The 25923-nt window shown below is 55.2% G+C and overlaps 3 protein-coding genes across 7 annotated transcripts; 1 reads left to right on the forward strand and 2 right to left on the reverse strand.

The window, feature by feature from the left end:
* Window positions 1-559: 559 nt before the first annotated feature.
* Window positions 560-13292, reverse strand: USB1 (U6 snRNA biogenesis phosphodiesterase 1). 5 transcript variants are annotated; one of them, XM_038754119.1, is made up of 8 exons: window positions 13209-13292; window positions 10369-10526; window positions 9494-9677; window positions 7067-7120; window positions 6337-6442; window positions 4831-4914; window positions 2691-2992; window positions 560-825 (listed from the first exon to the last, which is right to left on the reverse strand). In XM_038754119.1, exons 2-7 carry the CDS (start codon window positions 10481-10483, stop codon window positions 2888-2890), a joined length of 648 nt encoding a protein of 215 aa, XP_038610047.1. In that variant the 5' UTR covers window positions 10484-10526; window positions 13209-13292; the 3' UTR covers window positions 560-825; window positions 2691-2887. The 5 variants fall into 5 exon arrangements, with proteins under 5 accessions (XP_038610047.1, XP_038610049.1, XP_038610048.1 ...); XM_038754121.1 differs by having other exon boundaries at window positions 10369-10523; window positions 13209-13275; XM_038754120.1 differs by lacking the exon at window positions 13209-13292 and adding an exon at window positions 13023-13142.
* Window positions 13293-13364: 72 nt separating this feature from the next.
* On the forward strand, window positions 13365-24110 carry ZNF319 (zinc finger protein 319). Its single transcript, XM_038754334.1, has 5 exons — window positions 13365-13530; window positions 17246-17472; window positions 17931-17948; window positions 22043-22519; window positions 22567-24110. The coding sequence occupies exons 1-5, from the start codon at window positions 13365-13367 to the stop codon at window positions 24034-24036; spliced, it is 2358 nt and encodes a 785-aa protein (XP_038610262.1). The 3' UTR covers window positions 24037-24110.
* A 95-nt stretch (window positions 24111-24205) lies between these two features.
* On the reverse strand, window positions 24206-25752 carry LOC119934798 (proline-rich protein 2-like). Its single transcript, XM_038754335.1, has 3 exons — window positions 25579-25752; window positions 25023-25433; window positions 24206-24856 (listed from the first exon to the last, which is right to left on the reverse strand). The coding sequence occupies exons 1-3, from the start codon at window positions 25750-25752 to the stop codon at window positions 24206-24208; spliced, it is 1236 nt and encodes a 411-aa protein (XP_038610263.1).
* Between the last annotated feature and the right edge of the window lie 171 nt (window positions 25753-25923).

Below are 25923 nucleotides of genomic sequence, written 5' to 3' on the forward strand. Positions count from 1 at the left end.
AGGGCCACCAAGGGTGGGAGAGAGCCAGGAACTTTGGAAACCTGATATCGTCATCATTGGGGGCGAGTGCTGTACTAAGCGCTTGGGAGAGTACAATGTAACAGAGTTGTTAGACGTGTTCCTTGCCCACAACGAGCTTACACTCTAGGGATGAGCTAATAGGACAATCATTGCTGCTTCTCTAAGTCTTGGTTAAAGAGGAAATCAGAGGCCAGAGAGGGAGCTTGGGAACTAAGCCCTCCCCTCTGCGTCACCTGATCTATACCCCTCAAGATGGCACATAGTAAGCGCTTAATAAATGCCATCATTATTATTATTATTATATTCACTCTCCTCCCAGGCCTCCACCACTTATGTATAGATCTGTAATTTATTTTACTGTCTGTCTTCCCCTCTAGGCTGCAAGCACCTTTCATCCAGTCGTATTTATTGAGCACTTACTGTGCGCGCAAAGCACTGTACAGTGAGCATCTATACCTATTGTACTCTCCAAAGCACTTAGTACAGTCCACTGCACACAGTAAGTGTTTGAGAAAGACCACTGATTGATGCGAACTAGGGCTCCTGGGCCATGCAATTTCTCCCAACATAACTGACCTACTCAGAGGAAAAAGGGATTTAATCCTTTCAGGGGCCGAGATGCACACGCTGCAATGGAAAACGAACGGAAAATTTTATTTATGAGCCACACTTTGCATAAAATCTCTCCTCAGAAACCTGAGGGCTGGGGCTGAACAAAGTTGCCTACTTGCCTTGTCTGCCAGCCATAGCTCTATGTAGTTTCACTCCACAGTGGGTGGGAGGAGACAAAGGAAGGAAAATAGCCTGTAAAAGCAGAGAAAAAAGCTTCTTTGAATTTGTTTTTGAAAAACAGACGTGGGAAATCATAGGTTGGGGGGCTGCGGAAATCTAAACCAATTCTTCCCACCAATCGAGCCAGAAAGGAGCTATTAACCAGTTTTCCCTAAGCACGTGGGTGGTTGGAAGGAAATAGATATACAACCACCAACAAACCCACTGCTTTTTTCAACACTAACTGCACGCTGGTTACACGGTGACTACAAAACCGTGAAGCCAGCACCAGGAAAAAGGACCGTGAAAATCAGACCCCTAGATCCTTGTGTTGGGATGATGTGAGCCAGTGGTGTTGGGAGATAATAACGATAATGATGGCATTTATTAAGTGCTGACTATGTGCAAAGCACTGTTCTAAATGCTAGGGAAGTTACAAGGTGATCAGGTTGTGTCACCGGGGGCTCACAGTCTTCATCCCCATTTTACAGATGAGGGAACAGAAACACAGAGAAGTTAAGTGATCTGTCCAAAGTCACACAGCTAACAATTGGCAGAGCGGGGATTTGAACCCACGACCTCGGACTCCAAAGCCCGTGCTCTTTCCACTGAGCCACGCTGCTTCTCTAAGCAGATGTGGTGGGGAGGCTGTGCTTTTATTGTTCCAGACCCAAAGCGTGGAAACACAGTAAGTGTCAAGATGGGAGAATGAATTGGTCAGAAGAAATGAAAAAGGGAAGTCCTGATTAGAGGTCTGAGGGGGGCGGGGGGGGGGGGGGGGGGCGCTTAGAGGGAGACCCCAGGGATTCCAGCAATGTAGCCGCTATGTACAGATTTATTACTCTTCATTTTACTTGTACATATTTCCTACTCTATTTTGTTAATGATGTGCATATAGCTATAATTCTATTTATTCTGACCGTTTGGACACCTGTCTACGTTTTGTTTTGTTGCCTGTCTCCCCCTTCTAGACTGTGAGCCCGTTGTTGGGTAGGGACCGTCTCCATATGTTGCCGACTTGGACTTCCCAAGCGCTTAGTACAGTGCTCTGCACACAGTAAGCGCTCAATAAATACGATTGAATGAATGAATCTTAATGAACAAATGATCTTAAAGGGCATTCTGCCCTCTACCGGTGACCTGGGGGCATTACCACCTCCCAGCCTTCTGGTAACCACCCCCTTTGGACACCCCAAATAATAATAAAATAATAATAATAATAATAATAATAATAATAGCATTTATTAAGCGCTTACTATGTGCAAAGCACTGTTCTAAGCACTGGGGAGGCTACAAGGTGATCAGGTTGTCCCACGGTGGGCTCACGGTCTTCACCTGTATATATGTTTGTACGTATTTATTACTCTATTTTACTTCATCATCATCAATCGTATTTATTGAGCGCTTACTGTGTGCAGAGCACTGTACTAAGCGCTTGGGAAGTACAAGTTGGCAACAGATAGAGACAGTCCCTACCCAACAGATTTTACTTGTACATATCTATTCTATTTATTTTACTTTGTTAATATGTTTTGTTTTGTTCTCTGTCTCCCCCTTCTAGACTGTGAGCCCACTGTTGGGTAGGGACCGTCCCTATATGCTGCCAACTTGTACTTCCCAAGTGCTTAGTACAGTGCTCTGCACACAGTAAGCGCTCAGTAAATATGATTGATTGATTGACTCATCCCCATTTTACAGATGAGGGAACTGAGGCCCAGAGAAGTGAAGTGACTGGCCCCAAGTCACACAGCTGACAATTGGCGGAGCCGGGGTTTGATCCCATGAGCTCGGACTCCAAAGCCCGGGCTCTTTCCACTGAGCCATGCTGCTTCCCAAATCGCCCCAACCATCCATCCCCGCACAGGTGGGAATGGAGAGACGGAAGCAGCCCCAACTACCGTGTCGGGAAGAATCTTCCGGTCCTCCTCTCAGGGACTCAGTGGCTGGACTCCAACGGCGCAGGTCGGGGGTGGCGAGCGGGTTTGCCCAACGGGCCCCCCGCCACCCCAGGGTGAGCTCCCATTTGGCCCGGCAGGGCCGTGCCAGGGCGGCGGTTCCTCAGCTCGGACTGGCCCGAGGGTGTCGGTCGAGACTCTCATTTCAAAGGGAAGGAGAAGAACCTGTTCCCGGACTTGCAGCGGATCTGCTCCGACAGGACGCGGAGGAACACGGAGGAATCTTCAAACCCGTTCACGGTATCCTGAAAGGTTCACGGTGGCGATGATGAGGAAGAGTTCTGGGTAGCGACCCTGCCCCTACAATCAACCCCTCATCCACAGGCATTTTACACAAGTAAGCTCGTTCCGGGCGGGCAGGGAACATATCTTCTAATTCTGCTATGCTTTGCTCTCCCAAGCGCTTAGGACAGTGCTCTGCACATCAATCAGTTGTACGTACTGAATGGTTGCTGTGTGAAAAATCATGTACTAAGCGCTTGGGAGACTATTAATGAGCCTGTTGTTGGGTAGGGACCGTCTCCGTATGTTGCCGATTTGTACTTCCCAAGCGCTTAGTACAGTGCTCTGCACACAGTAAGCGCTCAATAAATACGACTGAATGAATAATAATGATAATTATCGTATTAAGTGCTTACTTTGTGCCAGGCGCTGGGGTGGTTACAAGGAAATCGCATTGGACACAGTCCCTGTAATTCATTTCATCCGATCAATCGTATTTATTGAGCGCTTACTGTGTACTATGCCTTATCCCACACAGAGCTCATAGACTTCATCCCCCTCCTACAGATGAGGTAACTGAGACACGGAGAAATGAAGTGGCTTGCCCAAGGCCACACGGCAGAGAAGTGGCAGAGCCGGAATTAGAACCCATGCCCTTCTTTCTCCCAGACCCACTGTGCCACGCTGACTACAATGTAACAGAGTTGGGACAGTAAGTGCTCAATAAAAACCACTGCTTTGCACATAGCAAGCGCTTAATAAATGCCATTATTCATTCACTCTGGGTGGCAGAGAAAACACCAAGTCCTGGCGAAGGAGAGTAGGCTTGGGAAGGGCCAGATGTGGCCTGTTCCGGGGTATCTCTCGATTAGAGCTTAGTACAGTGCTCTGCACCCAGTAGGCGCTCAATAAATAGGATTGAATGAATGAATGATTAGCCGAGAGTAATTACCCACAGCCCATTTTTATGCTCTTACCAGCTGAGATGCCTGCGGTTCGCAATATTTATTTTTTTAAATGGTATTTGTTAAGCACTTACTATGTGCCAGGCACTATACTAAGCGCTGGCGTAGATACAAATGAATCAGGTTGGACAAAGCCCTTGTCAGTCTGAATCCCCACTTTACAGACGAGGTAACTGAGGCGCAGAGAAGTGAAGCGACTCGCCCAAGCTCAGATGAGTGGCGGAGCTGGGATTAGAATCCGGGTCTTTCCGACTCCCGCGCCCTTGCTCTACCCACTAAGTCACACTGCTGCGGCCTCCAGGGAGCCGTTCCTACCACCCAGATGGGTTCTGGGGCCCTTTCTTCCTCCCGGCAGTCCAAACGGGCCTTGACCGACCTTCCTTGGGTTGCATTCCTCTGTTTTTCCCCCTCCGCTAGAGGGGAATCAAATGAGAGCTGGCAGTACTGGAAGGTGGGGAAAAAAATCACATCTCCTCCATGAGACCTTCCCTGATTACACCCTCATTTTCCCTATTCACCCCCTGCCTTCTGTGGAGCCTAGGACTGGGGATTCATACCCCTTAAGCATCCGCAGCCGCATGGCACTTTCGTACATATCCTTAAACCGTCCCCCAGCATTTTCCCTATCAGTTATTTACTTATAGATCTGTCTCTCCACCTAAACTCCTTGTGGGCCAGACCTGTGTCTACCAGCTCTGTTACACTGTCCTCCCCCGAGTCCTCAGTACAGTGCTCTGCCCACGGGAAGCGCTCCATAAATACCACGGATCGGCTGACTTGATGTCGCCGTCTGAACAGCTCAGAGGCAATTTACTCTACGTTTACACCTGCTCTGAGAACTGAGAAACAGCCAGGAGGGCCTTCTTGTGTTCCTTCTCCCCTGGTCACGAGCTTACCTGCAGCTCCCGGACACACTGCCCTTCGAGCTCGCCCGTCGCATCGCCGATGCACCAGGCCAGGCTGATGTGGAACGACGGCTCCTGTGGAGGGGAAAGAGGGAAACGCCCAAGTAGCATCGTGCTCCGGACCGCCCTCGGCACAGGGTACGCGCTTAATAGATACCATTATAACTATTTGGGGACTGCAGGCTGCCGAGCCCCCTGAAACCTCACCGCGTGTGTGCTCTCTCACGAGCAGTTTTTAAGCATCCGAGACGCACGAAAGAGAAGTCTGGCAAGGGCCCAGACTGGCTTAGGATCTGACGGGGGTAGAAAAGCTCCAATCGCTTAGTGCAGTGCTCTGCACACAGTAAGCGCTCAATAAATACGACTGAACGGACGAATGAATGGACAGTTTCTTGGTTTTTAAACATTTGTGGAGGGTAGGGAGGCAACCGTGCTGGGCTCTTTGCGGAGTTTCTAAAAAGAACAGGACATGGTCCCTGTCTTCAAGTTTACAGTCTAATAAGAGAGCTAGGGAAAACACGCATACACGGACTGTGGAAGTAGTAATAATGCATAAACACACCCCAGAGCAAAGATGACCACTTACTAGTCCTACTACGGGTTCAGTGTTTGGGCTCAGAAAGAGACTGGATGAGAAACCAAGACCCTCGATTTCACTCCCGCCCCCTCCCCGCCCCCCCGCCACTTATAATATGCTCCTGAGTTCCCTCGTCAAGGAAGAGACGAAAAATATCCCAAACGATTTGTGAAAGTAAACTACTTCCAACTGGGTGACATTTTTCCATTGGAGAGAGTCAAAATCCCCTACTGCATCTTTCCCAGGAGGGTCTAGATACGGTCTGCAGTTTGTCTCTCTGATGGGAAGCAGCATGGCCTAGAGGGAAAGAACACGGGCCTAAGTCAGAGGACCAGGGTTCTAATCCTGACCCTGCCACTTGTCTGCTGTGTGACCTTGGGAAAGTCACTTCCTTTCTCTGTACCTCAGTTCCCTCACCTGCAAAATGGGGATTCAATACCTGTTCTCCCTCTTACTTTGACTGCAAGCCCCATCTGGAACCTGATTATCTTGTGCCCACCCTAGTGCTTAATACAATGCTTGCCACACAGCAAGTGTTTAATACAAGTATTATAATTATTACTTCTTGAAACACATCTATTAAGCGCTTACTGTGTGCCAGGAACTGTACACTGGGGTAGATACAAGCTCATCAGGTTGGACACAGTCCGTGTCCCACATGGGGCTCGCGGTCTTAATCCCCATTGTACAGATGAGGAAACTGAGGCCCAGTGAAGTGACTTGCCCAAGGTCACAGAGCAAACCAGTGGCTGAGCCAGGATTAGAACCCAGTCAGGTCCTCTGACTTCTAGGCCTGTGTTCCTTTCAATAGGCCACATTGCTTCACGTTGTTATTATTGTTATTAGTGTCATGGCATCTTTTGGGGGTGACCTTTCCCCAACTTGGGGCTCGCCTCAAATGCAGGGAGAAAGCCTTTTACCTTGTAGAAAGTGGGGAGGTCAAACTCTTCCATCACTCGGTTCACTTCTGAGACGAGCTGCAGGAGTTGTGTATGCCCGGCAGTGACCTCTAACCCGATGAAGGTTCTGGGCAGAGAGCGAGAGAGAGAAAGGCATTAAGAGGGCAGAAACCTTAAGCTTACAGTGAAGCTACTGTTTAGTCCAGTTCTTGGAGCGTCTAAACAAAGGGCAAGCCTGGCTCGGGCCCAGGAGAGGGGGACTGGCTCAGAATCCAACGGCAGAGAAAAGCTCGCATGGAGAGTTTCTTGGATTTTAAGCACTCGTGAAGGGCAAGGAACTGCTCTAGGCTCTTCCCGGAGTTTCTAAAAAGAAAAGGAAATGGTCCCTGTCTTTGAGGAGTTTACAGTCTAATAAGAGAGAGAGGGCAAGCACGCGATCACAAGGTGGTGGAATAAAATTTTAGACTGTGAGCCCACTGTTTGGGTAGGGACTGTCTCTATATGTTGCCAATTTGTACTTCCCAAGCGCTTAGTACAGTGCTCTGCACATAGTAAGTGCTCAATAAATACGATTGATGATGATAAAATAGAATCATAAGACCACAAATGACTGACGACTTCATACGCGAGGAAATTCAGAACCCCTTAACAGCTGTGAAATCTAGCACCCTGGTAAAAAAAGAGAGGCAAGAAGCAGGGAGGCCACCCTGTTCTATTTATGGAGCAGAACTCTTTGAACCTAAAGGCCCACCTGGTTTTCCCCTCATTCGTATAAACCTTCACTCGGTCAGCTGACAAGAAGAACCTAAAACGTAAAAGAACGTCATATTTGGTTAGGAATTAAGTTTTTGGGGGAAATGTTTAATAGCAATCAGCAGTCCCCCGGCCATAATGAAAACACAATCAATTCACCCAACGCCCTTGCTGGCAGCTCAGTTTCAACGTCTCATTTCACGGACAGTGAAACTGGGACACAAAAAGACGCAAGGGGAGGACATAGTTTGTAAGACATTTCTTTGGTCCTCCATCAGACAGAAGCACTTTAAAATATCTGATTCTGTGGGTTTTTGTCTCTTACTGGTGTTTTGCTAATTCTAAACTTTATTTTACGGAAGTTAGGACCTTTAATTAGATCAACCTCTGAGGTCAGAGAAAGTTTAGCTTACAATAGGATAGGTAAAAGCCGATGACCCAAAGGTTAACCTACGGAGATTCACCCTGAAAAATGTTTTTTTTTTTCCTCAAGAGGCAGTGGGGGAGGTTTTGCTCTTGGTAAAACCAAAGGGAAAGTATGAAAAAGGGAATTTTGATAAGGAAGAGGCAGAGTTAGAAAAGAGGGCTAGAGAGAGGCTGGAAGTCAGAGTTTGAAGTCAGAGCAAGTGATGCTCTTGGAGAGGGTCCCTCTAGACTGTAAGCTGGGAATGTGTCTACCAACTCTGTTATACTGAACTCTCCCAAGCGCTTAGTACAGTGCTCTGCACACAGTAAATGCCCAATAAATACGATTAAGAAACTTTAAACCAGGTAGAATATTTTCCACTTGCCATCTCTGTGAATGATTTTTGCAAGCCAACAAGCCTTAGCGAGTTGGACTGCAATCTTGCTTTTCACTGACACCCAGACTCTGAACTTTGGGGGGAACATTTTACAGCTCTGTTGCAGAGCATCTTTTTGCAACACATCCATAGTCAACTAAAGGTATTTACTGAGCACCTGCTATGTGCAGAGCACCGTACTAAGCACAGGAGAGTACAACGGAATTAGTGGATACATTCCCTGACCACAGTGAGCTTACAGTCTAGAGGGGGAGGCAGAAATTAAATAATTTTTAACATATAATTAGAAGATATGTACTTAGGTGCTTGGGGGTGGCACAAATAGATCCAACAGATTCAAGTGTTTCAAAGTCGGGGAAAAGAGGGCTTAATTGGGAAAGCCTCTTGGAGGAGATGTGATCTTAATAATGTTTTCAAGGTGGGGAACAGCAATGGTCTGGCACGTATGTAACTGGAGGGAGGATGTGGGAAAGGGGCTGTGGGAAAGGGGCCAGCAGCCAGATAGACAAAATCGCTTAGTACAGTGCTCTGCACACAGTAAGCGCTCAATAAATACGATTGAATTGAAAATCAGGGCACAAAGAGGAAGCTAGAGCTAAAGGGGAGGAATGTGCAGGTTGGGCTGTAGCAGAGCAGTGAGGTAAGGTCATTCAGTGAATCCACAATGGCGCTTGGGTCCCAGTGGCTGCTACAGGCTGGGAAGAAAGGCATGTTTTCCATTCCCCAACTCCCTCCCCTCCAGGCCTCCAAGGGGGAACATCTTCCAAAAGGCCAAGTGACCCTACCCAATTTAACTTCTGCCTCGCTTCCATCACACCCCGCGTGGGGTAGAAAGGAGAGCGATCAATCAACCAATCATATTTATTGAGCGCTTACTGTGTGACGGTGACGGCATTTGTTAAACGCTTACTATGGGCCGAGCACTGTTCTAAGCGCTGGGGTAGATAATTAGGTTGTCCCACGGGGGGCTCACAGTCTTATCATCATCTTCAATCATATTTATTGAGCGCTTACTGTGTGCAGAACACTGTACTAAGTGCTTGGGAACTACAAGTTGGCAACATAGACAGTCCCTACCCAACAGTGGGCTCACAGTCTAAAAGGGGGTGTTAATCCCCGTTTTACAGATGAGGTAACAGGCACAGAGAAGTGAAGTGGCTTGCCCTAAGCCACACAGCTGATTACTGATTATTATACAGCTGATTACTACTCTATTATTACTCTATTTATTTTACTTGTACATATCTATTCTATTTTATTTTGTTAATACGCTTTGTTCTCTGTCTCCCCCTTCTAGACTGTGAGCCCACTGTTGGGTAGGGACCGTCTCTAGATGTTGCCAACTTGGACTTCCCAAGCGCTCAGTACAGCGCTCTGCACACAGTAGGCACTCAATAAATACGACTGATTGATTAGTGGCGGAGCCGGGATTAGAACCCACGACCTCTGACTCCCAAGCCTGGGCTCTTTCCACTAAGCCTCGCTGCTTTTCTTCCTAAGCACTTGGGCGAACAGCAGGAGATCTGTGGGTGGGAGGCCTAGTGTTTAATGGGGGCTTTGGGCCCAGAGGGGAGGGAAGGGAGGGCAAGGGTGGAGCCGAGGCGGTGGCGGGGGCCCCTCACCGGTGGAAGGAAGCCACCCGCTCCTTCAGGGACTGCACGAAGGGGGTGATCCAGTGGTACCGCAGGACCACGCTCTGAGACAGGCTCAGGTGGAACTTTTCCATCTTCACCAGGTGGGGCACGTACGCTTTGGCCCGGGACACCAGTAGGTCAAGTAGTTCGAAGAAATCCTCCTTGGCTTCATCTGGAGGTGGGGGAGAGGACACAGCACGTGAGCTCTTTTCAGCCGCAAGGAATCGATGTAGGGGGGTGGGGGTGGACACTGGCCCTGAGCTCTCTCGGAAATGAAAGAGGCTGGCGTTTCCTTTCCCTTCAGGAGAGGGAGGGGAACGAGCGGGCCTGAGTCTTAGATCAATCGATCAATCGTATTTATTGAGCGCTTACTGTGTGCAGAGCACTGTACAAAGCGCTTGGGAAGTACAAGTTGGCAACATGTAGAGACAGTCCCTACCCAACAGTGGGCTCACAGTCTAGAAAGTTCCTGGAGGCTAAAGCCTGTGTCTGTTGAACTCGGTCAGACGAGCCTCAACATCAAGCCCAGAAAGGCTCTTGAAAAACACACCGCCACCCAGATTTCGTCCTTTGGCTCCTCCACGGCCCATTTCCTCACGATCCCGCAGGCCCTTCCTCCCGCTTGTGAGCCAAGGCGACGTTTTCAACAGCGGGGTTAGAACCGTCGTTTTGGAAAAGATATTCAAAGCCCAGACTCCTGGGAGTTTCTTCTGAAGTTGACGGAGACTGACGGGCTCCGCCACCTCGCCTAGCCGCAGGACTCGGCTCTCCCACCCTTGGGACTCGGTCTCCCCTCCTGACTCCTCTCCCCAGCCCACCCTCACACCGGGGAGGCGCCGAGGCGAAAATGGGGCGTTACTTACAGGGCACGTAAACGTGGGTGGCCCAGTTGCCCCGTTCATGAGGAAAGGCGCGCACTCGCCCTCCGTGTTTTGTGACGTCATCCACGGCCCCGTCTTCCTCTTGGTCTCGGAACATGTTCAGCACGCTGTCGGGAACGGGCAGCCTTGGGGGGTTCCTGCTGCAAAACAAGAATATAGCCCTGCTCATTTGGTCAGTGAACCCCTTAGGTCTTTGTCAACATCGCTTGCCTGTTGCCCATCAGGACAGATGTGGGAGGGCCGGGATACTTGATGTCTGATATTTGTTGCACTTTAAAAAAAAATGTTTAAACGGTATTTGTTAAGCGCTTACTATGTGCCAAGCCCTGTAGATAAAAGCTTATCCTCACCTCATTGTGGGCGGGCAATGTGTCTATTGTACGGTACTCTCCCAAGTGCTCAGTACAATGCCTCGCATACAGTAAGCGCTCAATAAATACAACTGAATGAATGAAAGGTGGTCAATGAATGAATCTTTATTTTACAGGTGAGGTCCCTGAGGCACAGAGGTTAAGTTTGCCCAAGGTCATACTGCAGACACGTGGCAGAGTTGGGATTCGAACCCAGGTCCTTCTGACTCTCGGGGCTCTCCTCTATCCACTAGGCCATGCTGTTTTTCATCTCTTCTTGGAGATAGACATCAAAACGAGGAAACAGGCATCACTGTAAATAAGTAGAATTACATAATAATAATAATGGCATTTATTAAGCGCTTACTATATGCAAAGCACTGTTCTAAGCACTGGGGAGGTTACAAGGTGATCGGGTTGTCCTACATAGGGCTCAGTCTTAATCCCCATTGTACAGATGAGGTAACTGAGGCACACAGCTGACAATTGGCAGAGCTGGGATTTGAATCCATGAACTCTGACTCCAAAGCCCGTGTTCTTTCCACTGAGCCACGCTGCTTCTCTACTCTCCCAAGCTCTTAGTACGGTGCTCTGCACATAGTAAGCGCTTAATAAATACGACTGAATGAATGACCGCTCTGCCAAGAGTCCAGGCAAGCACCCCCATGCCCCGCTGCCAGGGAGCTCGCTCCTCCAGAATCCTCCCCACTCTCTCCTTTATTGCGTCCTTTATCCAGCCCTCCTTCAGCCCCATAGCACTTAGCTCCATCTCTGTTATTTCTTTATAATAATAATAGTGGTATTTGCTAAGCGTTTACTGTGTCGGGCGCTGTACTAAGCGCTGGGGTGGATAAAAGCAAATGGGGTTGGACACAGTCTGTGTCCCCCATGGGGCTCACAGTCTCAATCTCCCATTTTACAGATGAAGCAACTGAGACGAAGTGAAGTGACTTGTCCAGGGCCACACAGCAGACAAGAGGGGGAGCTGGGATTAGAACCCATGACCCGCTGACTCTCAATACCGGGCTCTACCCCCTATGCCAAGCTGCTTCTCTATACTAATTATATTAATTATAAGTCGTAATTCATAATTAATATCGGAGAAGCAGCGTGGCTCAGTGGAAAGAGCCCGGGCTTGGGAGTCAGAGGCTGTGGGTTCTAATCCCGCTCCGCCACTTTTCATTCAACCGTATTTATTGAGCGCTTACTGTGTGCAGAGCACTGTACTTGTCAGCCGTGTGACTTTGGTTCAAATCCCGGCTCTGTCAATTGTCAGCTGTGTGACTTTGGGCCAGTCACTTCACTTTTCTGTGCCTCAGTCCCTCATCTGCCAAATGGGGATGAAGACTGTGAGCCCCCCGTGGGACAACCTGATCACCTTCCAACCTCCCCAGCACTTAGAACAGTGCTTTGGACATAGTAAGTGCTTAATAAATGCCATTATTACTATTATTTGGGCAAGCCGTTTCACTTCTCTGGGCCTCAGTTCCCTCATCTGTCAAATGGGGATGAAGACTGTGAGCCCCCTGTGGGACAACCTGATCGCCGTGTATCCCCCCAGTGCTTAGAACAGTGCTTTGCACATAATAATAATGATGGCATTTATTAAGTGCTTACTATGTGCAAAGCACCATTCTAAGTGCTGGGGAGGTTACAAGGTGATCAGGTGGTCATTCATTCATTCAATCGTATTTATCAAGCGCTTACTGTGTGCAGAGCACTGTACTAAGCGCTTGGGAAGTCCAAGTTGGCAACACATAGAGACGGTCCCTACCCAACAGTGGGCTCACAGTCTAGAAGGGGGAGACAGACAACAAGACAAAACATATTAACAAAGTAAAACAAACAGAATAAATATGTACAAATAAAACAGGGTAATAAATCCGTACAAACGTATATACATATATACAGGTGGTGTGGGGAGGGGAAGGAGGTAAGGCGTGGGGGGATAGGGGAGAGGAAGGAGGGGGCTCAGTGTGGGAAGGCCTCCTGGAGGAGGTGAGCTCTCAGTAAAATGATGGTATTTGTTAAGCCCTTACTCTGTGCCAAGCACTGTTCTAAGCACTGGGGAGGTTACAAGGTGATCAGGTTGTCTCCCAGTCTTCATCCCCATTCTGCAGAGGAGGTCACTGAGGCCAGAGAAGTGAAGTGACTTGCCCAAAGTCACAAGGCCGACAGTTGGCGGGGCTGGGATTTGAACCCCTGACCTCTGACTCCAAAGCCCGGGCTCTTTTCCACTGAGCCACGCCGCAGCAGAGGAAGAGGGCTATTATTAATAATAATTACTATGGTTATTCCAGGCGGCCTCCCCCTGTAGACTGTGAGGTGGCGGTGGTCCGGGCCCGGGCTCTCCTCAGCGCTTATAGTGTGGTGCTCCGCCTACGGCGGGGGCTGAGGCGATGGCAAAGGTTGGCTTTTCCCGGCAGCCCTTGCGGGACGGAGGGATGACTTCCGGTGTGAGGGATGCTCTACCTGGCGCGCCCGGGGTCGGGCCCGCGCCGCCTCCTCTCCCGCCGCCCGCTAAAGGGCACGGGCACGGACACGTTCCGGGCCTCCGCCTCCGCCTCGTCCTCGGACCCGCCGCTGCTGCTGCTGCTGCTGCTGCTGTAGCCCACCAGGAGCGCCGCCATGGCCGGCCCGGCCCCCTGTCCGTCCGTCTGTCCGTCCGCCCGCCCGTCCGTCCGCCCGAACTTCCGGCCCCCCCGTCCCGCTCCCGCTCCCCCCCGGAAACTACAGCCCGCACACAGAGTTCCGCCGCCCAGGACAGAGCCCGAAGGGGCCGGCCAGGGCCAGGGCGAGGCCTAAGTGGTGCCCCAGCTTCCTTTCCCCCACCCCTTCTCTCCCCTCATCTCCTTCCCCCTCCTTTCCCCTGCCCTTCTCTCTCCTCTTCTTCTTTTCCCTCTCCTCCCCCCTCCCTTCCTCTCCCCTCTTCTCCTCCCCCCTCCCTTCCTCTCCCCTCTTCTCCTTTCCCCCCTTCCTCTCCCCTTCTCTCTCTTTTCTCCTTTCTCCTCCCTTCCTCTTCTTTCCCCTCCCTTCCTCTCCCCTCAACTCCTTTCCCCTCCCTTCCTCTTTCTTCTTCTTTCCCCTCCCTTCCTCTGCCCTTCTCTCTCCTCTTCTTCTTTTCCCTCTCCTTCTGTCATTTCCCCTCCCTTCCTCTCCTCCCCCTCCCTTCCTCTCCCCTTTTCTCCTTTCCCTTCCCTTCCTCTCCCCTCCTCTCTCTTCTCTCCTTTCACCTCCCTTCCTCTTCTTTCCCCTCCCTTCCTCTCCCTTTCTCTCTCCTCTTCTTCTTTCCCCTACCTTCCTCTCCCCTCTTCTCTTTTCCCCTCCCTTCTCTCCTTTTCTCTCCCCTCCCTCCTCGTCTCCTTTCCCCTCCCTTCTCTCCTTTTCTCTCCTCTCCCCTTCTCTCCCTTCCCCTCCCCCTCTCTCCTTTCCCCTCCCTTCCTCTCCCCTTCCCTCCATCACCCTCCCCTTTTCTCTTTTCCCCTCCCTTCCTGTCCCCTTCTCTCCTTCCCCCTTCTCTCCTTTCCTCTCCCTTGCTCTCCTTCCCTCTCTCCCCGCCACTCTCCTTTCCCATCCCCCCCCCCCTTTTCCCTTCCCTTGCGCACCCTTCCCTTCCCCCTTTTTTCTCCTCCTCTCCCCTGCCCTCCCGGTGTAGAGTGGAGGGGAAAAGGACGGGAAAGATGAGGAGCTGCTTCCTATCTATCCCTCTTTCCCTGCACTGCCCCTTTCTTTCCTTTCCAGAGGCAGCCGCCTTGGGTCAGGAAACAGCCTGATCTTGCCCCACTCCTGGCACAGAGAGGTCAAACCACTGCCTCCCCCCATTTTAGGCCCGGGGTAGTGGGGGTGATTCAGAGACAAGGGGCTCATCTCCAAGGACCCCAGCTGCAGATCGGGCGCAGGCATCCCAGCGACCCAGGCCGGAGCTGTCCAACCCACTAATAATAATAATTATGTCATCTGTTAAGCGCTTACTATGTGCCAGACACAGTACTAAGCTCTGGGGTGGATACAAGCAAATCGGGTTGGACACAGTCCCTGTCCCACGTGGGGCTCACAGTCTCAATCCCCATTTTACAGATGAGGTCACTGAGGCCCAGAGAAGTGAAGTGACTTGCCCGAGGTCTCACAGCGGACAAGTGCATTTAGCTTTAATTCTATTTGTTCTGACGACTTGACACCGTTCATTGACAGCCGTTCAGTCTCAGTCTCTTTTGCAGGCTCTTCCTCTCCCTCCCATCCCCTTACTGTAGGGGTTCCTCAAGGTTCAGTTCTTGGTCCCCTTCTGTTCTCGATTTACACTCACTCCCTTGGTGACCTCATTCGCTCCCACGGCTTCAACTATCATCTCTACGCTGATGACACCCAAATCTACATCTCTGTCCCTGCTCTCTCTCCCTCCCTCCAGGCTCTCATCTCCTCCTGCCTTCAGGACATCTCCATCTGGTTGTCTGCCCGCCACCTAAAACTCAACATGTCCAAGACTGAACTCCTTGTCTTACCTCCCAAACCCTGCCCTCTCCCTGACTTTCCCATCACTGTTGACGGCACTACCATCCTTCCCGTCTCACAAGCCCGCAAACTTGGTGTCATCGTCGACTCCGCTTTCTCGTTCACCCCTCACATCCAAGCCGCCACCAAAACCTGCCGGTCTCACCTCCGCAACATTGCCAAGATCCGCCCTTTCCTCTCCATCCCAACCGCTACCCTGCTCATTCAAGCTCTCATCTTATCCCTTCTGGATTACTGTATCAGCCTCCTCTCTGATCTCCCATCCTTCTGTCTCTCCCCACTTCAATCCATACTTCACGCCGCTGCCCGGATTGTCTTTTTCCAGAAACGCTCTGGGCATGTTACTTCCCTCCTCAAAAATCTCCAGTGGCTACCAATCAACCTGCACATCAGGCAGAAACTCCTCACCCTGGGCTTCAAGGCTGTCCATCCCCTCGCCCCCTCCTACCTCACCTCCCTTCTCTCCTTCTGCAGCCCAGCCCGCACCCTGCGCTCCTCTGCCGCTAATCTCCTCACCATTAGGCCTCATTCTCGCCTGTCCCACCGTCGACCTCCGGCCCACGTCCTCCCCCTGGCCTGGAATGCCCTCCCTCCTCACATCCCCCAAGCTAGCTCTCTTCCTCCCTTCAAGGCCCTACTGAGAGCTCACCTCTTCCAGGAGGCCTTCCCAGACTGAGCCCCTTCCTGCCTCTCCCCCTCCTCCCCATCCCCCCGCCTTACCTCCTTCCCCTCCCCACAGCACCTGTATATATGTATATATGTTTCTGCGTATTTATTACTCTATTTATTTTATTTGTACATATTTATTCTATTTTGTTAATTTGTTAATACGTTTTGTTTTGTTCCCTATCTCCCCCTTCTAGACTGTGAGCCCACTGTTGGGTGGGGACCGTCTCTAGGTGTTGCCAGCATGTACTTCCCGAGTGCTTAGTCCAGTGCTCTGCACACAGTAAGTGCTCAATAAATACGATTGAATGAATGCAGTATTGTACTTTCCAAGTGCTTAGTCCAGTGCTCTGCACCGAGTAATTGCTCAATAACTACGAATGAATGAATAATGAATGAATGATGAATAAATAATGAACGAATGCATGAATGAATGATGAATAAATAATGAATGAATGCATGAATGAATGGATGAATATCGAATGAATAATGAGCGAATAATGAATGAGTGAATAATGAATGAATGATGAATGAGTGAATAATGAATGAATGAACAATGAATGAGTGAATGAGTGGCTAATGAATGAATGAATAATGAGTTAATGAATAATGAATGAACGAACAATGAATGAATAATGAACGAATGTATGAATGAATAATGAATGAATGAATGAATAATGACCGGATAATGAATGAATGAACGAACGAACGAACGAACAACGAATGAATAATGAATGAATGAATGAATAACGACCAAATAATGAATGAGTGAAAAATGAATGAATGAATGAATAATGACCGAACAATAAATGAGTAAATAATGAATGAATGAATGAATAATGACCGAATAATAAATGAGCACATAATGAATGAATGAATGATGAATTCATGACTGAATGATGACTGAATGAATGATGAATGAATAATGACCGAAAAATGAATGAATGAATGAATGAATGAATAACGAACGAACGAACGAACGAATGAATGAAGATAGAGAGAGGCAGGGCCAGGCGCCGACCGCTGCGGGCGGTCGTGCGGCCGGAAGGGGGCGGTCTAGGGCTCGGCTCGGCTAGTCTCGGCTGGGGCTCGGCTCCGCTCGGCTGGGGCTCGGCTCCGCTCGGCTTGTCTCGGCTGGGGCTCGGCTCCGCTCGGCTCCGCTCGGCTCGTCTCGGTTGGGGCTCGGCTCCGCTCGGCTCCGCTCGGCTCGGGCTCGGCTCCGCTCGGCTCGTCTCGGCTCGGGCTCGGCTCCGCTCGGCTCCGCTCGGCTCGTCTCGGCTGGGGCTCGGCTCCGCTCGGCTGGGGCTCGGCTCGGCTCCGCTCGGCTCGACTAGGGCTCGGCTGGGGCTCGGCTGGGGCTCGGCTCCGCTCGGCTGGGGCTCGGCTCCGCTCGGCTCGTCTCGGCTCGCCGGGGTCTCGCCCGGGCTCCGGCTCCTGCTCCGGCTCGGCTCAGCCCCGCCCGCCCGCCCTCCGGCCCTCCGCCTGCCCTCCGCCTGCCCTCCGGCCTCCCCGCGGCCCTCCCTCCCCGGGGCCCTGCCCGGCGGCGGCCGCCGCTAGGAGAGTCCGGGGATCGGGAGGGGCCCTTAGGCCAACGCCGCCAACGCCGCCGGAGCCGGCTTCGAGGGGAGCCCGCCTGCTCCTGCTGCTCCTCCTCCTCGCCCTCCTCCTCCTCGCCCTCCTCCTCGTCCTCCTCGGCGTCCGGCGAGAAGCAGGTTAGAGGCGGAGCCGCCCGGACAGGGGCCCGGGCCTCCTCCTCCTCCTCCTCCTCCTCCTCCTCCTCCTCCTCCCCCTCCCCCTCCCCCTCCCCCTCCCCCTTCCCCCTCCCCCCCCATCAGAGCCCGGGCCTTGGCGTCCGAGGTCAGGCGTTCAAACCCCGGCTCCGCCGACTGTCAGCCGGGTGACTTTGGGCGAGTCACTTCACTTCTCTGGGCCTCAGTGACCTCATCTGGAAAATGGGGATGAAGACTGTGAACACCACGTGGGACAACCCGATCACCTTGTAACTGCCCCAGCGCTCAGAACAGTGCTTTGCACATAGTAAGCAATGAATAAATGCCATCATCATCATCATCATCATCTCCTCCGCCTCCTCCTCCTCATCTCCCCCATCTCCCCTTCCCTTCTCCCCTTCCTGCTCCACTTCCGCCTCTCCCTCCATCCCCCCAGTGCCAGGGTACCCCCCTCCTCCCCCTGCCTTCTCCCCTTTCTTCTCCCCCATCTCCTCCCCCTCCTCACCGCCCCCCATCTCCCCTTCCCTTCTCCCCTTCCTGCTCCACTTCCGCCTTCCCCTCCATCCCCCCAGAGCCAGGGACCCCCCCCTCCTCCCCCGCCTTCTCCCCTTCCTTCTCCCCCACCTCCCGCTCCTCCTCCTCATCTCCCCCACCTCCCCTTCCCTTCTCCCCTTCCTGCTCCACTTCTGCCTCCCCCTCCATCCCCGCAGAGCCAGGGATCCCTCCCCTCCTCCCCCTGCCTTCTCCCCTTCCCCTTCTACCTCCTTCCTTTCCCCCCCGCCCCCCGAGTCAGGGACCCCCTCCTTCCCCTTCCCCCCTTCCCCCCTTCCCCCCTTTCCTTTCTGCCTCCTTCCTCCCCTCCGCCCCCCGAGCTCGGGACCCCTTCCCTTCTCCCCTTCGCCTTCTGCCTCCTTCCTCTCCTCCACCCCCTAGCCACAGACCCCTTCCCTTCCTCTCTTCCCCTCCCCCCTTTCCCTTCCCCTTCTGCCTCCTTCCTCCCCTCCACCCCCCGAGCTCGGGACCCCTTCCTCTTTCCTTCTCCCCTTCCACTTCTGCCTCCCTCCCCCCCTCCCAGCCAGGGACCCTTTCCTCCTTTCCATCTTTCCTTCTCATATCACTTTGGCCTCCTGCCTCATCTCCGCCCCTCCAGTCAGGGACCCCTTCCCTCTTTCCTTCTCTTTTCTCCCCTTTCCTTCTCCTTTTCCCTTTCCTCGTCTTCCGGCCCCCTCCCCTTTTCAGGGCTTCCCTGCCACACCCCATCATTTCCCCCTTCCACTTCTGCCTCCCTCCTCCCCTCCCAGCCAGGCATCTTTTCCCCCTTTCCATCTTCCCTTCCCATTTCACTTCTGCCTCCGTCCTCTCCTCCGCCCCCCCCCCCCCCCCCACCGCCAAGCCAGGGACCCCTTCCCCCTTTCCTTCTCCTTTTCCCCCTTTCCTTCTCCTTTTCCCCCTTTCCTTCTCCTTTTCCCCCTTTCCTTCTCCTTTTCCCCCTTTCCTTCTCCTTTCCCCCCTTTCCTTCTCCTTTTCCCCTTCCTCCGGCCCCCTCCCCTTTTCAGGGCTTCCCTGCCGCACGTCATCATTTCCCCCTTCATCGAGCCCTCCACTTTCCCTCTCCATCCCTCCCACCCTGCATCCTCTCCCCCACAGCTGCTGCCTGTCACCCCCGGCCTCTGCCGTCACCCAGAAACTTGCCGCCCCTCCGGGAACTTCCTCCTCGCCCCGGCTGAGAAAGGGATCCGGAGTTTTAAACGGTTCTCTGAAGTCAACCCCTGTCTCTGCCGGGATTCTCTTAATGAGAAATCCCTTCTGGAGATGGATGAACCGTAGATGCGCCTACAGATTGAGATGAGGCATTTCCCCGTTCCCCGTTCCTGTATCGGAATGGCCCGTCAGCCGGGTTGGGACCGGAGAGGAGGATCGGTTTTCACTCTGAGAAAATCCGTGATGTGTGTGTATGCTTGTTTTACCTTTGTGAACTGTCAAGTGGAGGGTCACCTGTCACCTTAGGGTATCAATCAAGTAGCGTTCCTCAGGAAGACGTATACCTTGGATCGACGTGTTTATTATAAGGAAAAAATACGCCTAACCTCAGGGTTAGGTCAGACTGTTCAAAGTAGAGGAGAATGTCGGTACCGGAGCCGACTCTAGGAGCAGGGGCTTTGAAAGCGAAAACATTTCTTTTAATTGTCCACCCGCCTGCGAGGACTTTTGCATTATGGATAACTTATTTCCACCTCACGTAGACACGCGTCTACGTGTCTCTGCACGACAGGGTTGTCTTCTCCCTCCATCCCGTCCCCTTGCCATTCGGTAACAGGCGGGCTGGCGGAATTCAGCCGGTTGGTCATATCTTAGTAGTAAAACTGCCTACAGTCTCCTCTAGATGGTAAGGTTATTGTGGGCAGGGAATGTTTCCACCAACTCTGTCGGATTATACTCTCCCAAGCTCTCAGTACGGTGCTGTGCTCACGGCATGGTTTCGGTAAATACCACTGATGATGACGGGAGAAATGTCGTCAGATGTCAGAGCCTGACATCCGAAGGAGAAGTCTCCGAGAATTATAAAGCCGAGAAACACGTCACTGGGAGAACCAGAAAAAAACAAAGTATGCGTTCTTCAGTTTGACAGTCCTTCTGTGATACTGTCACTGACTTGTGCTGCCGCAGAGCGGTGAGCTAAAGTCAGTCTCGGCTGGGCCTGTTTGCAGATGAAGCAGAAAGTCGTAGAGAATGAGTTAAAGTCAAGGCAGGGTGGGAGCTTACTCGAGGAAGAATGTATTTAGAAGGGTAACTTTTAAGGATTTACAGGGAAATTAGCCGGCTTATTGATTTCTAAAGTCACCTAGGCAAATGAGAAGAATTGTTTTTAAGTTCCTAGTAAAGTGAAACCGGTTACTACTAGGTCTAGTCTGAGCAGAGAGCTGATACCCAAATTTAGGGGCGCGGGCTTGTCGTACCCTTAGAGGAGTTGGGGCTTTTCGGTGGGGCAGGTGAGGGAGAAGTGGGTATGGGGGAGTAGACTCAAAGCTCCTTGGGGGCAGGGGACGTGTCTACCAACTCTGTTCTAGCGTGCGCTCCCAAGCCCTCAGTATGGTGCTCCGCTCACGGTGAACGCTCAGTTAATACCACCGACTGGGAGGCGTGGGAGAGCCTGGCCGAAGAATCCCAGCTCCGGGGAGGACGGGGACTCCCTCGGTTGGAACGGTCATCGTGGGGACAGGGTTCTGGGATTTGCTCTTCCAACAAGAACCGTAACCTTGCCGGATCACGGTCCCAGGAGACCGGTCTCCGTTCTTGGGAGAGGAATCGTGTTCCCGGGACGGGAGTGGTACTCGACCGTATTAACGGTGTGAGTGACTGACCCTGGGAGGAGTGATGATTTTCAGAGAGCTCCTTTGTTTCTGTTATTGTTAGTAGTGGTATTTGTTAAACTCCTAGGTGCCAAGGACCGTACCAAGCACTGGGGTAAAGTCCCTGTCCCGCAGCTGAAAGACAGTGGAGTTTTAGCAAGTATTTGGGGGGCGGGGGCAAAGAGATGGGGTCCCTCAGTCCTCCCCTGCGTGGGCATTCAGGCCTGTCCACGGGGCCCTCGGCGCCTCAGATGGCGACGAGCCCCGAGTGGCTCCTGACGGGAGCCCGTTGGGTCGTCCGTTCTGGTGTGAGGAGGGTTAGAAGAGGGTCAGGACGACATTGGAGCGGGATGAGATCGGAGGGCCCCACAGAAAGCCCCGTGAAAAAATGAGGTGGAAGGAGCCCGAAGGTTGGAGGGGAAACCTTCGGGGGCCCAGCCCCCGCCGGGTAGGGGTGGTGAAATAAAGGCCTCGCTCGAGGCAGAGGATGCTCACACCAGTCGGAGATGGGGCGGGGTGGGCGAATCGAATGCCCGGTACAGTGATCTGAAACTTGGTAAGCGCTCAGTAAATACCAGCGGCTGAAAGATGGAAGAAGCCGAGCTCGGCGTCCACGGGCCGGGTCGCTCTCGCCCTAGAAGGGGGCGCAAAGGCGGGTGGGATTTGGGCCGACTCTTCCCTCGCTTCCGAACCCTCGGACGAAAGGAAGCCATTGATGGGTTCGTCCCATCTATCTTCCCCTCTGTCGGTTAACCGCCGTTGGAGAAGCGGCGCGGTGTAGCGGATTGGGTGCCCGCCCGCAGGTCAGAGGGTCACGGGTCCTAATCCCGGCCGCTCGCCTGCCGTGCGACCCCGGGCGAGTCGCTTCGCTTCCGCGGGCCTCATCGCTCCTCCGGAAAACGGGGCTGGAGACCCGCAGCCCCGCGTGGGACGGGGACCGCGTCCGACCCGATCTGCTCGCGTCCGCCCCGACGCTCGGTACGTGGTCGGGGCCTACCCGGTGCCACGGTGATCGTTAACGCTCTTCCCCCTCCCTCCTTCCCTCCCGCAGAGCCGTTCCCGGGAGAAGACGGGCCGGCCGGCCCCGCGGCCCGGTCCCGCGGAGACCGCAGGAGAGGGCGATCCCGCCGAGCGACGCCGGGGGACGCTGGGGTCGGTCTGGACGGCGTCGGGGGGGCCCGAGACCCGAGAGGACCGGCCGAAGGCGGAGCGGGGCGCCTTTCCCCCGACGGGGAGGGAGACGGCCTTCCCCGCACCCCCCTGGCCTCCGGTCGGGGCCTGGGGGCCCCCGGCGGGGAAACTGAAGCCGTCCCAGCCGAAAGGCGCGTTCCCGTTCGCGGGCATGTCGGAGAGCTGGGCGCAGCCCCCGGCGGCGGCCCCGCCGGCCCCGGCCCACCACGCGCCCGGGGCGGCCGCGGTCCTGGCGGAGCACGCGCTGCCCCCGAACCCGGGCGAGAACCCCCTGGGCTGCGCGGTGTACGGCATCCTCCTGCAGCCCGACCCGGGGCTGCAGCCGCCGCCGCCCCCCGCCGCCCCCGCCGCCCCCCGCCGCCGCCGCTGCCGCCCGCCGGGGAGCCCGGCCCGCCCAAGTGCGCGGTGTGCGGCCACGACCTGGCCCACCCGTCCGACCCCCACGAGCACCAGTGCCTGCCGGGCCACGACCGATCGTTCCAGTGCACGCAGTGCCTGAAGATCTTCCAGCAGGCCACGGACCTGCTGGAGCACCAGTGCGTCCAGGCGGAGCAGAAGCCCTTCGTCTGCGGCGTCTGCAAGATGGGCTTCTCGCTGCTGACCTCGCTGGCCCAGCACCACAACGTGCACAGCGGCAACGCGGCCAAGTGCTCCGTCTGCGACAAGGCCTACAAGCCGGCCGAGGCGGAGCCCCCGCCGCCGCCGGCCGCCGACCACCCCGCCGAGAAGCCCTTCGGCTGCCCGGTCTGTCAGAAGCCGTTCCGGCACCTGTCGGAGCTGTCCCGGCACGAGCGGGTCCACACGGGCGAGCGGCCCTACAAGTGCACCCTGTGCGACAAGAGCTTCAGCCAGTCTTCTCACCTGGTCCACCACAAGCGGACGCACAGCTCGGAGCGGCCCTACAAGTGCCCGGTCTGCGAGAAGACCTTCAAGCACCGCTCGCACCTAGTGCGCCACATGGACGCCCACTCGGGCGAGCCCCTGTTCAAGTGCGACGCCTGCGAGCTGCACTTCAAGGAGTCGGCGGAGCTGCTGCACCACCCGTGCACGCCCAGCGGCGAGCGGCCCTTCCGCTGCGGCGAGTGCCAGAAGGCCTTCCGGCGGCCGTCGGACCTGCGGCAGCACGAGCGGACGCACAGCGAGGCCCGCCCCTTCAAGTGCGACCTGTGCCAGATGAGCTTCAAGCAGCAGTACGCCCTGATGCGCCACAGGCGGACGCACAAGAGCGAGGAGCCCTTCCGCTGCGACCTGTGCGACAAGGGCTTCGGCCAGCCCGGCCACCCGCTCTACCACCAGCACGTGCCCGGCCTGGAGAGCCTCTTCAAGTGCAACGTCTGCCAGAAGGGCTTCGACCAGTCGTCGGAGCTGCTGCGGCACAAGTGCGCCCAGCCCGCCGCCGAGCGGCCCTTCAAGTGCCCCGCCTGCAGCAAGGCGTACCGGCGGGCCTCGGCCCTGCAGAAGCACCAGCTGGCCCACTGCGCCGAGAAGCCCCTCAAGTGCACGCTCTGCGAGCGCCGCTTCTTCTCCTCCTCCGACTTCGTCCAGCACCGCTGCGACCCGGCCCGCGAGAAGCCCCTCAAGTGCCCCGACTGCGAGAAGCGCTTCAAGTACGCCTCCGACCTGCAGCGCCACCGCCGCGTCCACACGGGCGAGAAGCCCTACAAGTGTCCCGCCTGCGAGAAGGCCTTCAAGCAGCGCGAGCACCTCAACAAGCACCGCGGCGTCCACGCCCGGGAGCAGCAGTACAAATGCATGTGGTGCGGGGAACGCTTCCTGGACCTCGGGCTGCTGCAGGAGCATAGCGCCCAGCACACGGCCGAGGGGGCCTACCAGGTGGCCGCCTGCCTGCCCTGAGCGGACCGCCCGCCGGGGCCGGCCGGGGGGCGCCCCGGATTGCACGCGGAACGGCCCCGCTCCCCCTCCTCCGCGAGGCCCTCCGGCCCGGGCCCCGGGCCCCGCCGTGGGCCGCGGGGGCCCGGGGGAGCGGGGTGAGGCGGGCCGGCGGGGCGGGGGGTCCCCCGCTTCACCCGTCGGGCCAAGTGGGAGCCGGGTTCGGCGGGTCTCCGGCCCGGGGAGCCCCCGCGCGCCGTCCTCCCCGCCGGGGCTCCTCCGCCGGCCCTCCGGGAGCGGGGCCGCCCACCGCCTCTCCGTGGCAGAGATTCAGAGCCGCGCGTCGGGCTCGGGCGGCGGACGTTTCGGCCCGTCGGGCTCTCCCGGATCCCTCCCCGGTTCCGACGTCGACGGAACGGGTCCGCGAGGACCGTTTCCTCGGGGGCCGGCAGCGCGGGCGGAGGGGAGGCAGCTCGCGGGCCCTCCGGGAGCTGGCCGGGGGACGGGGAGGGCGGCCCCGTGGGCCGCCGTGGAGGTGGGCGGCCGGGGGACCTCGGGCAGCGGCCCTCTCTCCCGCCGAAGGGAGCGGCTCGCCCCGAGAGGAAGCTGGGTTTTCTTCCGGCAGGCCAGGAGGGGAAGGGTTGACGCCCTTTTCTGGACGGAAAGAGCAGCGAGAGACCGCGACGGCAGCCTCCCCTCCTTGGGGTTTCAAAGATCGTTTCCCCATTTCCAAGCCGCCTCCCCAGATCGCCCCCAGCTCTGGCGCCACGATTAAGCCGCCGTCCGAAGAAGAGGCCGGAGGGGGTGGCGGAGGGGGGTGGATGGCGATTTTAGCCGGGAGAGGCTATTTTGCGGGAGGCGACCTTGGGGCCCAAACGCTACACGCTACGAGGAGCCGAGAGTTCTTGAACGGGAGCGGGGAGACCCCTTCCCGTCGATCCGATAGGTTAGTGGCCTCGGAGGGTTTCCGTTCCAACCGGACGGAGGGCCTACGTGGGCACAAAACCGACAGCAGTCTTGGTCGCTCGGTGCGGGGAGGAAAGGTGACTCGCCGCTCGTCCACATTTGGGCGCGACGAGGTGACCAGATGGGTCGGGGGTGGCCAGCTCCGTTTGGCCGTCACTTGGACCTCTGTCACTGCGGTGGGTTTCCCGGCGCTGCACGTGAATGGCCTCATTCAGGTGCGTCGACGGGGAGGAATCTGACACCACCTCCCTCCCCTCCATCGCTTCCCAATCCCTCGCCTCCAGTCGCGAGACCGCGCCACCCCCGGTTTTGTCAGGAGACCGTTGGGACGGGTGGACGGGTGACCCGGCTCTCCCCGGCCGGAATCTGGGGGCCTGGGTCAGAGGCTTTAGATCCTGGCTCGCTCCCACTGCTTTTCCCTGGGTGTTTCCAGTGCCCTGCGGAATTGGCTGACCCTGAGGCAGTCGGGTGGGCGGGGAGGGGGTGCCCCGTCTTCAGAAAAGCCATGGCAGCAGAGGGAAGTAGCCCACCCGGCCGGGGTCCGGCGTTTCCAACCCCCATCCACCCTCTCCCGCCTTAACCGTGGACCGCTTCCCAAACCGACAGCCGCCGAAAGATCAGTTTACGCCCGCCCGCTTCTCCCCCAAACGCCCCACCACCACCCCGGGGGCTTCGGCGAAAGCTCCGTAAGAAGGGCTTCCCTTTCAGCGGGGAGAGGATGAGAACCAAATCTTCGAGAAGGGGTCGGATGAGTCTGATCCAGTTCCACCTCATCCTTAAGGAGTTCCTTAAGGAGATTCTTCTTCCGCGCCCTTCCTGGCCCCCTTCCCCCCACCGAGGTGGAACTCTCCTTGGGTCTTGACTGTTTTGCTCTTTGTACTTAATGCTGCCTCAAAGGACATAGATCCCGATCTCACAAAACTTCCCATCTGCTTCTTTGTTCTT

The sequence above is a fragment of the Tachyglossus aculeatus genome, chromosome 11, assembly GCF_015852505.1.
Source record: "Tachyglossus aculeatus isolate mTacAcu1 chromosome 11, mTacAcu1.pri, whole genome shotgun sequence".
Taxonomy (NCBI): Eukaryota; Metazoa; Chordata; class Mammalia; order Monotremata; family Tachyglossidae; genus Tachyglossus; species Tachyglossus aculeatus.